Genomic DNA, 13440 nt, shown 5'->3' with positions numbered 1-13440 from the left:
GAGCAGTGAAACGCCGTTAGTCGGAATAAAGTTTTAGCACAAGAACATCTGTGATATACATTCCGATAAGCTTAGCTTATCAGGATCTCCAGGATTTAACGCCTTATAACGTTACATCTTATAAGAATAACTTATAAATTCTAGCTTATTTTATATTAAATACTATATACTTTTAATTTTATTATTAACACAAATTTGTGCTTATTGAATGACTATTACAAAAACTTAAAAAGATTTTTTTAATTTATAGAACAATTGATTACAATTTCTAAAACTAAGCCTCTGAAACAACTTTTTATAGTAAATCTGACAAGCTAATTAAAAATGTTGCCAACCCCCTGATATAAATTTTCTCAAAGTTGAATGTTTTAAAAAAATATGGTACACAGTTCCAGAAAATTTACTTGCTTACTAAGGGTAAACCTTGTTAATTTTGTCTAATTTTTATAACTTTTTATTCATTTTTTTAAATAACATTTTATATTCTATTATTAAGTTTTTATGTTACTTATATGATTTGTTTATTATGTATTAACTTAGCTAACAGTACTCAATTTTAGTTTTTGTTTTTACTACTTTTAAAATTTTTGTATAAACTCATGGTAGTTTGATATAAGTCAGGCTAGTTCTTGGCCTGGCTTTTTATCTTCAAAAAGTGGTAATCCTGACATTTAAGAGAATCAGCTAAAACACTACCTCAACAAACTTACAAAATTTTCAAATTACGAAGTAATAATATTTGCTTTAATCTTCACAAATCAAACAACTGGGATACCAGTACGTATAATTTTATTAGGCTTCATATTCTTAATTTTTTTTTCTCTGTGAAATAACCTTAAAAACAAAATTATTTAAATTTGGATCAAAACAAAACTAATTTTAACTTAATTCTCTCTTTTATTTACTTCTCAGCTTTATGTTTAACATTTCTGTACATTACTATACAATATATAAAAAATTAATACACTAATATTTTTTATTAGCTTCTTATACTTAAAACTTTAAATGATAAATGTATATTTTTCTTAACCTTAATCTACAAATCTTTATGTTATCATGTTTATTGTTTTAGCAGTTAAAATTATATCAAATTAATTTTTTATTTAAGTGTTTTAGAATGTTTTAAAATAAAATATCAAATTAGTAATGGATTCACCTTGTTTTTCTGATGAATTTCAAGTTCTGTCAGGTTTTGTTTGAAACTTTTTGGTTAAGTTTAATTAGTTTTTGGTAATAGAAATCAAGTTTTAGTCACTTGATTTCCAATTAAATTTTTGATAAGTGAATAGTCAAATAATTTTAAAAAGTCAAGAAAATTTAGACATACTCATTTTGATAACCAAACTAGCTTAAATAAATTATGAGCTTTATTAATAATTTTTTTTTTATGAATTATCCAAAGGTACACTTTTTACAATAAGTTTACTTTACAATGATGTAATTAAATGGACAACTCAGGATTCCCACATGGTAAATTAAGATTTTACAAATAAAAAACTATAGAAAACAGTAAATAGAATTTTAAAGTCATACATTAACACATTATTTTCTTGTTTTGCTTTGTGTTAGATAAAAGATAGTTCCAAATATAGTTTAAAATATTTATAGTTTTTATTGTAAATAGATAAAATCATAAAATTACAAGGTAAATTGTTGTTGCCTCTTTTTAAACTTTTAGTTGTTTTAACCATTGTTATATTATTATGGAAAACAGGTCAAAAATGCATGAAAACACTTTTGCACAAAGGAGCATTTTTGCACAAAGAGTTATTTTTGCACAAAAGTAAAATCAAAAAGATAAATTATAAAAAAAAAAAGTTACCAACCAGGGTTAGGGGTAACAGTGATAGTAAAAATGATTAACAAAAAAAACTAATAAAAAACCAAAAAAACAGCAACCAACAAGGGTTAGGGTATCAGTGATAGAAAAATAAAAATAAAACAGTAAAAGTAAATTATAGAAAAAACTTATAAGAAAGAAAAAAATACCGACCAAGGGTAAGAGTTAGGGGTAATAGTGATAGTAAAACGGTCTTATAAAAAAATACAAGTAAAAAAGAAAAATTTCAATCGGTGCAAAAGTATCTTTGTGCAAAATTGTCTTTGTGCATATTAGACCTATTAATATGATGTTATTACTGTTCTTAAGGTTTTTGTAGACTCAATATAATTTGAAGTGTTTAAACCTTTGGCTGAATCAGGCTTGTTTCAAGTTTAAAAGTTGAGAATTTTTTATAAACATAAAAAAGTTTCTTAGTACCATATATTTTAAAAATTTTAAGTATAAACCAAAAAATAAATAATGAGTTTAGTTTTACCTATACCTCATGCAGGGTTGCCACATGGTCAGGAAATCAGGAAAAGTCAAGAAATTTTTTTATTTAATGACAAAAGTTAGAAAAAAAAAGGGGGGTTTTGAAAAAAAAGTCAGGAAATTTAGTAAAATTAAAAAAAAATTCAGATTTGTCAGTTTAAATTTACAAATTTCCTTATTTTCCAAAGCCTTCAAATGGTAAAAATAAATAAAAAATCATTTAAATTCAGAAAAAGATTCTAAAATTTTCCTAGAAATTTACAAAACTATTTAATTTCCAATGCCTTCATCTAGTATAAATTAATAAAATATACTTTATAAAACTGAAAAAAAAATCTATTAACATATTAAACAAGTACCCCTACTTGAACAAGCAGATTTTGTAAGCTTTTTAGTATTGATGATCTGTAGCAAGGACACTTCCATAGTGAAACTGTGATATATACACAAAAATTTAAATGCAAGTGGTGTTCATGTACTAAATCAAATATGTCACTGTCAAATATGGGAAAAAAAGCACTCACTGTACGTATGAATGGTGATCTGGACATAGAAATAAAAGGCTAGGAGTTTATCGAATCTAATAATTTTTCTATAATGCTGGATCAAGCTCCAGTGGGGTAAGTGGTGAGAGCAACGGCAGAGTAGCAAGTTGTAGTAGCAGTGGTGTAAGCTCATCAATAGGTTTGGTAAGTAAGTCACAAACCACAACCGGTGAAATTTTATGGGAATTACACACTGTCAAGCACAATGACTCAGCCAGTTCGTGTAACAAACTGGCTAAGCTGAATAAAAATATGTTTCATGACAGTGCAATAGCACAGTCATGTCAGATGGCCCGAACAAAACTATCATACATGATAAATTTTGGCCTTTGACCACATTTGGAAAACATATTGCTGGAATTATAATGGATAAGCTGTGTCTATAAGGTAATCATCTAAGTATTTAGCTGATAAAGCTGTTTATTGCAAATACATCAATCATACACAGATGGTTCAAATGATGTAATGGAAGTTTTATGAATGAATTCAGCAAAAAAACTGTTGTTTTAACCTATATTGAAATAAGATTAAAAGCTTTATATAGTTTCAAGTGTTAGATTATGTATTTTAGAATAAGTTTAAATTAAGAGTTTGATTTAGAAAAGTCAGGAAAATTTTGGTAAAAAGTCAGAAAAATTCAGGAAGTTTTTCTCAGCTTGATCTGTGGCAACCATGCTCTTGGCAGGATTGTGGGTAGATCTCACACACTATTTTGAATATACACATGAGCATGTAGATAGCAGTTTTGATCCATTAATAAATCCTAAATATTTTGACTGTGATTCTCCTTTGACAAACTCAACTTCTTCTACAGAAGTTTTTTAGTTAGCAACCGAGGGTTAGGGGTAACAGTCATAGTAAAAATGAATAACAAAAAAAAACCTTATAAAAAACAAAAACAAACAGCAACCAACAAGGGTTAGGGGTAACAGTGATAGAAAATAAAAATTTTAAACAGTAAAAGTAAATTATAAAAAAAAACTTATAAGAAAGAAAAAAATACCAACCAAAGTTAAGGGTTAGGGGTAATAGTGATAGTAAAACAATCTTATAAAAAAATACAAGCAAAAAAGAAAAATTTCAATCGGTGCAAAAGTATCTTTGTGCAAAATTGTATTTGTCCATATTAGACTTCTACATATTATTATGATGTTAATACTGTTCTTAAGCTTTTGTAGACTCAATATAGTTTGAAGTGTTTAAACCTTTGGCTGGATCAGGCTTGTTTCAAGTTTAAAAGTTGAGAATTTTTTATAAACATAGAAAAGTTTCTTAGTACCATATATATTACAAATTTTAAGTGTAAACAAAAAAATAAATAATGAGTTTAGTTTTACCTATACCTCATGACAGGATCGTGGGTAGATCTCACGCAATATTTTGAATATACACATGAGCATGTAGATAACAGTTTTGATCCATTAATAAATCCAGAATATTTTAACTGTGATTCTCCTTTGACAAACTCAACATCTTCTATAGAAGTTTTGAAATATAAAACACCTTCATGCAGGTAAACAACAATAGAGTTTGAATATATAGTTTTTTAATTAGTTTGATCAAATACTTAAATAATAAAAACCTTTGGAATATTTTTTATTTTCCTCTAATTTTACAACTTTTTGTCTTATTTGGTACATTGAAGTTTATTGAATTATAAGGAAGTGCCAAAACCTTAATAAAAACTAGTTTTTTTATTTGATAATCATAAATATGATATATATAAAGTTTTGATTATTGCATTAACATTTCAATATATTTTGTGTACAGTTTCGTTAAAACTTTGTGTTTTTTGTAAAAATGTATAAACTTAGTTTTTGTCTTCTGAAATATTTTAAGAAAAATTTGTGTCTGTCTTCATAGGTTTATTAGTTATCAACTAAAAATATCTTAAGACTATCTATTTTTGATTAAATTGAATTGCTAGTTACTATAAGAAATAACAAATAGCAATTAAAATTCAGTGAATTTTTTTTACATTTTTTTTCTAAATATTTATTATTAAACCCTTGAATAATTGTAAAAAATAATATACTACTGAAGGTTAATCTCTTTTTGTCTTATTAGTTTGTACTCTAAAAGTTTTAATAACTCTTCAGCTTGATCCTTATACTTTAATTTTAGAATTTTTAGAATTTAAAGCTGTAAAAATTATCTAGTAGCTAGATGTAAAATATAAGATTGACTTGTTACAAACAAGATTGATGATTTTTTTATAATAATATATGCTAAAACAGTTTTATTAAACTTTAGTTATTTAAAGACCTAGTTGTGAAATGGTGTGATACACTAAGTCTAATATGTGATGTTTTGTTATTTTCATTTTTATCTAAAGATACTTGTAGAGATATAAAGAATATTTTGTTGTATTGTTTTATTTATGCTATGATGATTACTAAGCTGTTACCAATGTAAATAAAAAAGTTTTTGTACATATATAAAATTAATCTTTTTCCTAACACTTGAATCCAACCTTTAAGAAAAATTAAGTTTATAAGCATATAGTTTAATTTCTTACATTTAAGCTCTAGTCTTGTAGTTTTTCACTCTAACCCTCAGACTTATACCCTTAAACATTTTACCCTTGCTGTTACTGTTACTAATATTTTGTACCACTTAGTCCTTGACGCTTTTCCATTACTCAATATGTAGAATTACTTGCTCCTATCCTCTAATAATTTTGACTTTATCTTTTAAGGGCATAGGGGGGTTATCACCTTTTTTTTTGAAATTTGATCTTATTTTGTATAGTTTTTACTAAGCTATAAGATGCTTTTTACAGATTTTAATAATTCAAAATAATTTTTGAGATATAGCCGGTCAAAGTAGGAGGCAAAAATAGGATTTTAATGGAAGGCGCAAACTAAAACAGCAAATAACTTGAAATCACTAAAAATCTATCTGTTCCTACGTTTTTTGAGATAACTATCTCAAATTTTCATCAAATGTTTCTTGCAATGTTTAGAAAATTCTGTCAAAACTAAATTTTAAAAAATTAAAAAATAAAAATTTTATGACAAAAAAACAAAAAAAAACTGTTTTTTTTTTTGTTGATTTTTTATATAAGATATATGTTTTTTAATTTTTTAAAAATTCTTTCAGATAGAATTTTCTAAATATATCAAGGAACATTTCCTGAAAGTTTGAGGTAGTTATCTCAAAAAATGTAGGAGAAGATAGATTTTTAGTGAAGTAGTCTATTTTTGCTGTTTTAGTTTGCACCTCCCATAAGGATCCTATTGTTGCCTCCGACTTTGACCCGCTATATCTCAAAAGTTATTTTGAATTTTTAAAGTCTGTAAAAAGAATTTTGTAGCTTTGTAAAAACTATATGAAATAAGAACAAATTTAAAAAAAAAAAAAAAGGTCTTTACCCCCTCCCCTGTGCCCTTAATTTTGGAAAAAATTAAGGGCACAGGGGAGGGGGTAAAGAAAATCAAGAAAAATATTAGGGGGCAAAGTAATCAAGAAAAAAATTAAATTTGAAACCTGTTAAAAAGTATCATCTGTGTAAAAGCAAAACCCTTAAATAATAACTTTCTGAAAAAACTTAGTAAATGTTTTGACCATTAAAAAAATTAAAACTAGAAAATAATTCTTAAAATAAATACAAGTATTACGAAAACATATTATTAAGGCTTATACTATTTGATAAATTTAAATTATTGACAAAATATGAATTACATTTTCTATGTTTATATTTTTGTACTATGTTTCTAATTGTTGTGGGAATAGCTAGTATTTAAAAAATATACTAAGTATTATATAGATTTGTTGTTCTCTCAAGTTTTTTTTTTACTTATAAAACAGGGTTGCCAAAAACCTTGAAACCTGGAATTTTTAACAACTTTATCTTGTTAAATAGTAAAATTTTAATTTGACTCAAATCTTTTTTTTTTCATCATGAAATATTTTTTATTAAAAAACACATTTAAAGTAATTTTAGATTATGTTTTTATACTATACACAGTTTCTTACCTTAAACTTAACTTTAAACTAAAAATAGACCCAAAATTGTGTACTTTTAAAAACCTGGAGGAAGTTTTGAAAACCTAGAGAAAATTTTCTAAAAACATTTGGCAACCCTGTATAAAAGTAGTTGTCAAGTGGAAAATTAATCATTTCAGATTTTTATTTTTTAATTACTTTTGATAATAAAAAATAGTTATAATGTTATAAACTTTTTTCAGTTCAAGAAACACACCCACTGGTTTAGAAACAACACCAAGAGAGTTGAAATCCCAGGTAAACGTTTTTTAGTTGTCTGTTTTTTTAGTTGTTTTATTTAAGAAAACTTCATAAGTAACATAAGTTATGAAAATTAGTTTTTATAGTATCACATACTAGTTTTAAAATATCTCATACCGTTTTTATAGTATCACATACTAGTTTTAAGTTTTTATTTTTTGCTTAGGATTTAATTTAGCTGCAACAGCCCCTATTTATAGTTTTTTAAACACATTTATTAGTATACTGATTTTCGATATTAAAAAATTTTCAGCCTTAATTAAAAAACTTTTTTTAACGTCACCAAGTTTTATCAGATCATTACAAATCATTATAAGCAAGCAATTAAAAATTTCTTTTGTAGATTTTTAGTATTTTTGATAATTTTGTTTATTAGAAAACATTGCGTATTTCAAAACCTTATTTTATTCATTTTGACACACATTGTTAAATATAATTTTAGTTTACATATTTTAGGTCCAGGTATTATCAGATACTTTTAATGAACAAGAAATGACCTATATTATTGGATGGTCAAACTCACCTTTGAAACCGAGAAAGTATTTTTATAATTTATATTTAAAACTTATTCAATAAGTCTATTAGTATTTGTAGACTCAAAAATAAAAATGAAAAAGGTAAATTAATTTTTAACAACTTAATCGTAATATGTAGAATTTTTAATCTAAGCTATATTTTGTTTTTTACAGCTTTTTAATATTAAAACAAATTTATAAGATATAGCTCAAGTACAATAGGTTCATTATAGGAGAAAACTAAAAACAGAGAAAAATTGACCTTCTACGCTTTTTGAAATAGATACATCAATTTTTTTTTTTTATATTTCTTGCAATATTTAAAATTTCTGTCCTAATAAATTTCAAAAAATTATGAAGTTAAAACAAAAGAAAAATTGTGTATATGTTGAATTTTTTTTATTGGTTATCAAAGATTGCTCTAAACTTTGTTAAAGCAAACAGTTAAATGTATTTTTTTATGTGTTTAAATTAATCAAATCTAAATAAAATTTTACACTATTTTTTCCTAAATAGTGAAATACCCTGAACTAATATTCGTTACAGAAAAGATGAAGTCAGTAGTCTTTATACAAGAAATCATAAGTGTTATTCACTGAGTTTCAGAAAAAATAAGATTATAAAGGATGGATTTACAGTCACACAAATTCTTTACGTTATAGTGCCAACATTGATTGTATCGAACTTTTTTGCTTTTGGAATAGGGTAAATTGTTAAATTTAATTCTTTTTAACATATTATGGTCTTAATTTTTATTATTTTACACCTTCCTTCTAATAGTTGTATGGGAGCAAATTGGTAAATTAAAATACTGTTACAAAGTTAATTTTGATTTACATTTTTATTCATTTGTATGACGCAACACTGATATATGATTATGTAATTCACTGATTGTATAATTATGTATGTTTATTTATAAGTTTTTTATGCTTAAGTATTTTTTTTATTTTAGATTTAATTTAAATTTTCAAATTTACCATGGACAGGGTAGTCACAAATCCTGTAAAACCTGGAATGTGACAATTTAGGCTTAAAAAAAACCTAGTATTTAATAAATTTTGAAAAATATACAAAACCAAAATTTTGACCAAAAATCACTAAAAAACCTGGAATTTAAAAAAAGTTTTACATATTAAGTAGTAAAATTTTGAATTAACACAAAAAATCTACAATATAAATTTAAAAAAATTTATCTTTATCAAACATTTTTTTATTGAAAACACATTAAAAGTAGCTATACATTATCTTTTTAATGTTCTTATATTATATAACACAGTTTTTACCTTAAACTTAGTTTGAAACTGAAAATAGACTCAAAAACGTGTACTTTCTAAACCCTGAAAGAAATTTCTCAAAAATCAGTAGCCACCCTGCATGGAGCTACAAACCAAACAGTTTTTTACATAACACCAAAATTGAATGTATTGCTATTCTTTTTTTTTTCTTTCTTTTAAAGTATTGTTTATGGTTTTTTAAAGCAAACAGTCTTTAAAACTACTCACTTTTATAAAACTTCGATAATTATCTGTGTCGATTTAATAGTTCAGTTCTATGGAGTTTAAATTGCTCACAATAATAATTAAAATTCTGCAGAATGTGTTTTTAATTAAAACTTTAGTAGTTTAAAACATTTGAACTCAAACTGATCAAAATTGTTCACAGTTATGAAAAACTGTGCCCACTAGATTGTTTAGTATAAAGGTTTAATTTAGAAACACTACTACTATCCCGGTTTAATTTTCTATATATTTAATGAAGATTTAAGAACTACTTAAAAATTTAAAATAAATTATATATAAATATAGAATAAAATATTTGTTTTTTTATTTACCTAATTAGATTTTAATTACATGATTGTTCAAGTCATGACAACCCAAATTCTGACAATTCAAGTACTTATAAAAACTTTGAAGCGACCACATCTATAAAAATAAATAAAATTAGTAAAAAAGCTCATGTACGTCTAATAAAATAATATTATGACAAAAATAATAATAAACATATTCATTAAAATAGAAAATTTATAGTTTTTAAAAACAGCCGAATTTTAGTAAGTTTTAGTATACTTCTTTTAGCCATATCTCAAAAAAAAATTTTTTTTAATTAACAATACTTATGTAAGTCTAATTAAGATTATGATGGTTAATCATAATAAATTTAGTTTGATAAAATTCACAGTGAATGAAAATTAAAATGAAATGTCGAAGTTTGAATTATAGTGCACCTTTAAACTTTCTATGCACATTGAATTAAGTTCTATGAATAGTAATGAGTACACTTAAAAACATTGTTGTTTTCATGTTTCAACAACTTGTTTTTTTTTTAATACTTAAGTGACGAACGTGTTCAAAAACCAAAATTTAAACTTTATTTTTCTCTTTAAAACTATTTTTTACAGGTTTTATCTAGGCAAGAGTTATAACATGAAACCGGTAGCATTGTTTGACAGTACGTGAATTAAAGGACCTTTTTGTTTAATTCCAATCATGATTTCATCGACACTGCGAAAAGTTTTACCAGATATATTGTTTAAAATAATAGCCTTGTTTTTTAACTATTTTAGTTTTAGATTGTAGCTGAACGATCTGTAGTTTTAATTTTTCTTCAAATGTTTATACAACTTAATATTATTTTAATATAGATTGTTTTGGTACGTTTTCAATTTATTTTATATTGAAGACCAAGGGTCAGCAGCCTTAAATAAGAAAAAAAAAATAGAAAAAATTGTTATTTACTATCTTGCGGGCCGATATTATATACTCAATTTAAAGTAACTGTATTAATCAATAAAGAATATTTTCTTAAACAAAAATTTAATAAATTAAGCAATAATAGAAAAATAGTAAAGAGCAAATATAAATTTGATAGCTTAATGATAATTGTTCACAACAAAAACTTTTTTGTTATAAAAAAGTACTTGGCGGGCATATTGCCAACCCCTGTCAAAGACACTTAAAATAAAATTTTGTAAAGTTGTTTACATGGTATAAGCTCTTAACTTGATAGTAATGCTTATTAGTTTATTTAAATTTTATCAGCTGCTTTAAATTGCTTGATTATTTTTGTTCCGTTCAACTTTATATATTTTGCTGTTTTTTATTTCAGTTTTCAACAACACTCAAAACATTTTTCAAAAAAATGATAACAACTAGTTACTAGACTTTTTTTTAGAGAAAGATTTAACTAGTTAATTTTAAAGCATCATTGTTATTAAAATTTATTAGTTTTATATTCTTTTACAATATATATTAAAGGAAAATATCACAGTTATCAATAGTTGTTATTTTTTTTATCTATAAGCTATAATCAGAATGTATCTTGTAGTATCTTTATTTAGAAATAATAAAACTTCTAAATCAATATTACCCATGTACTATATTTTTTGTACGTTTAGAGTTAAACGTATTTTAATGCTAAAATTGGAAAACAAATATTTTGTTTTCGAATTAATAATATTGCATTTTATAAAAGTTAGTCTTTAGTTAGATTATATTTTTAAACAAACTTTAACTTTTTATAAATCTAAATATATTAAAAAAGATCCTTATAAAAGAATACTGAAAAATTAAATAATAATTTATAACATTTTGACCTTTATCTTTAAAGGTTACATGAATACTTAAATTACGGCAATTCAAGTTCTTGTAAAATTATCAAGGGGGCCACATCTCAAAAATTAAGTTATGTTGAAAAAAACTCTTGTAGGTCTAATAAAAATATTATGAATGTAAAAATTCAAAACGATAAAATTAATTATTATTAAAACTTACTGTATTATATATGTTACTAAGTTTTAAAAGTTATTTTAGCCATGTCTTAAATTTAAACTGTACTTAAAAGAATTTACAAACGTCGGTATAATAAAAAGATTACGATGGTAGAGTTTAAAATACTTAAGTATAAATTAGAAAATAGATAATTTACATAACTCATATTCATTAGAACTTGAATTGTCGGCTTTTGATCAGTCACCCATCTCAAAAACCTGTATTAGCTAGCTTTTAGATTTATATTCTAAAACTAGTGATCTACCAGATCCGCATCTATTGTTTTAATACGATCCGGCCGATTCCGAATTGGCATATCATTTTTAGATCCAATAAACTCTAATGAAAAATTACATTTTAAGATAAGTTTTTATTCGTTTATTACAGAGTCGGTAGACACTTGGTGGTCGTGAGCTAAGTTTTTTAAAGAAAAATATTCGCGGGCAACGGTTGATTTTGTTACAACTTGACCTTTTTATTGTCTAATGATTTTCTGATAGAATTAAATATGTATTTATGTTTTTCTACTTAAAATATATATTCATAACTTTAACTTATGCTTTGTTCAATGTAAAATTTAGTCTCATTTTTAATCATGCTTTGTCTTACACTTGTACGAATTTCATTTTTGAATAAGTCAGTTTTGTTTAAAATAAAAATTATGTTTAATTTTGATTCTTTTTGTAAAAGTATTCAAATCATTTTTATCAATTTAATATAATTATAAACTAAAAAATTAAAATGTGCAAAGTGACGACTTATGAAAAAAATAGCAACGGTTAAAAAAGAGGCAATGCAAAGTAACACTTCGTGAAAAATTCCAGTCATACAAAATGACTCGGTGCAAAATTGATTAGGTAAAATTAACCGGGGGATTTGATTTTGGAAGGAACTGGTTCGGGTTGGAATTGATCTGGTGGGAACTGCTTCGGGTTGCAATAGGTCTATTGTGAATTGGTAAGGACGGAATTTTGCGCGGGCTGGAATTCAGCGTGTCCCCAATGAATATGACTTTGAAGCCTTAGTTGTAATGTTAATACTTTTCTATCTCAAATTTACTATAGTTAGTCTTTAATAGTGTTCTTATAAATGCAACAATACGCCATAATTAAAGTAAGTATAAATTAAAATAATTTTGTGAATTTTTTTTAAAACTAAAATCATTTATTTCAAGTAAAAACAAAATTTAGTGACTATACTATCTGTTATAAAATATAAAAACACATATCTCAAATGATGGTTTAGAAAAGACTTATTTAAAAAAAGGGTCAGATCCTTACGAACGAAAATTATAGTGCTATTGTAAACTGTTTTAAATACTTTTTTGTTCACATTACTAGTTTTGGTTGTATTTGATAAAGTTTTTTAAGAAAAAAAATAGACATTAGTGATAAATTGATCAGAGACTACAGGTTTAACTACCCTGAAACTCTTTTTAAGCATATACTGTTATATAAAAAATATGTATACAAGTATAAAAGCAGGATATCTACTTCACATTTTGATTAAAAACCTATTAGTTAAAGTTTGAAATAGCTAAAAAACAAATCTTGTTCTAAATAAGTTACCTACCATATAAAAAAAAATTACTCTAAGTACTTTCATAAAGATTTTACATCTTCTTTAATAATAATATAAACTTAATTGATAAAATTTAAATCTTTTACTTAAATACTTTAGTTTTAATTTCAGGTAAACAACAAATTTTTTTTTTTTGCTTAGACTATCAAAAATTTATTTTGTGTATCTTGTCATTAATGTAAATTAGATAGCTTGTAAAGATATTAAAAAATCTATTATAGGTGTCTAACTAAGACTCTTTACAACATTAAATTCAAACTCAATCCATTAAATTCAAACTTATCCATGTTTTTTTATATTAAACATTAAAGTATACCAGCCTAAACATTTCTAAATATTACTCTTTAATTAAAACTGGTATACTTGATTGTGTTACTTTAAAAAAATTATTGCTTTTCTTAAATTAGTGTTTAACTCGTTTAAAATAATTTAAACGAAATCCCTAGTTGTGATTTGATTGTATTTAATTA

The 13440-nt window shown here is 24.5% G+C and overlaps 1 protein-coding gene across 1 annotated transcript; it reads left to right on the top strand.

Moving 5' to 3' along the window:
• The first annotated feature begins 1104 nt into the window (after window positions 1-1104).
• LOC145834077 (uncharacterized) lies at window positions 1105-10969 on the top strand. The gene is made up of 6 exons (XM_082941412.1): window positions 1105-1189; window positions 4213-4372; window positions 7050-7104; window positions 7564-7646; window positions 8169-8327; window positions 10021-10969. The coding sequence occupies exons 1-6, from the start codon at window positions 1147-1149 to the stop codon at window positions 10076-10078; spliced, it is 558 nt and encodes a 185-aa protein (XP_082797538.1). The 5' UTR covers window positions 1105-1146; the 3' UTR covers window positions 10079-10969.
• The last annotated feature ends 2471 nt before the right edge of the window (window positions 10970-13440 follow it).

The sequence above is a fragment of the Thalia democratica genome, chromosome 4 (genome assembly GCF_965202585.1).
Source record: "Thalia democratica chromosome 4, ktThaDemo2.hap1.1, whole genome shotgun sequence".
In the NCBI taxonomy this organism is placed as follows: Eukaryota; Metazoa; Chordata; class Thaliacea; order Salpida; family Salpidae; genus Thalia; species Thalia democratica.
The sequence above is the reverse complement of the archived record's forward strand: the minus strand, read 5'-3'. Positions and strand labels throughout refer to the sequence as shown.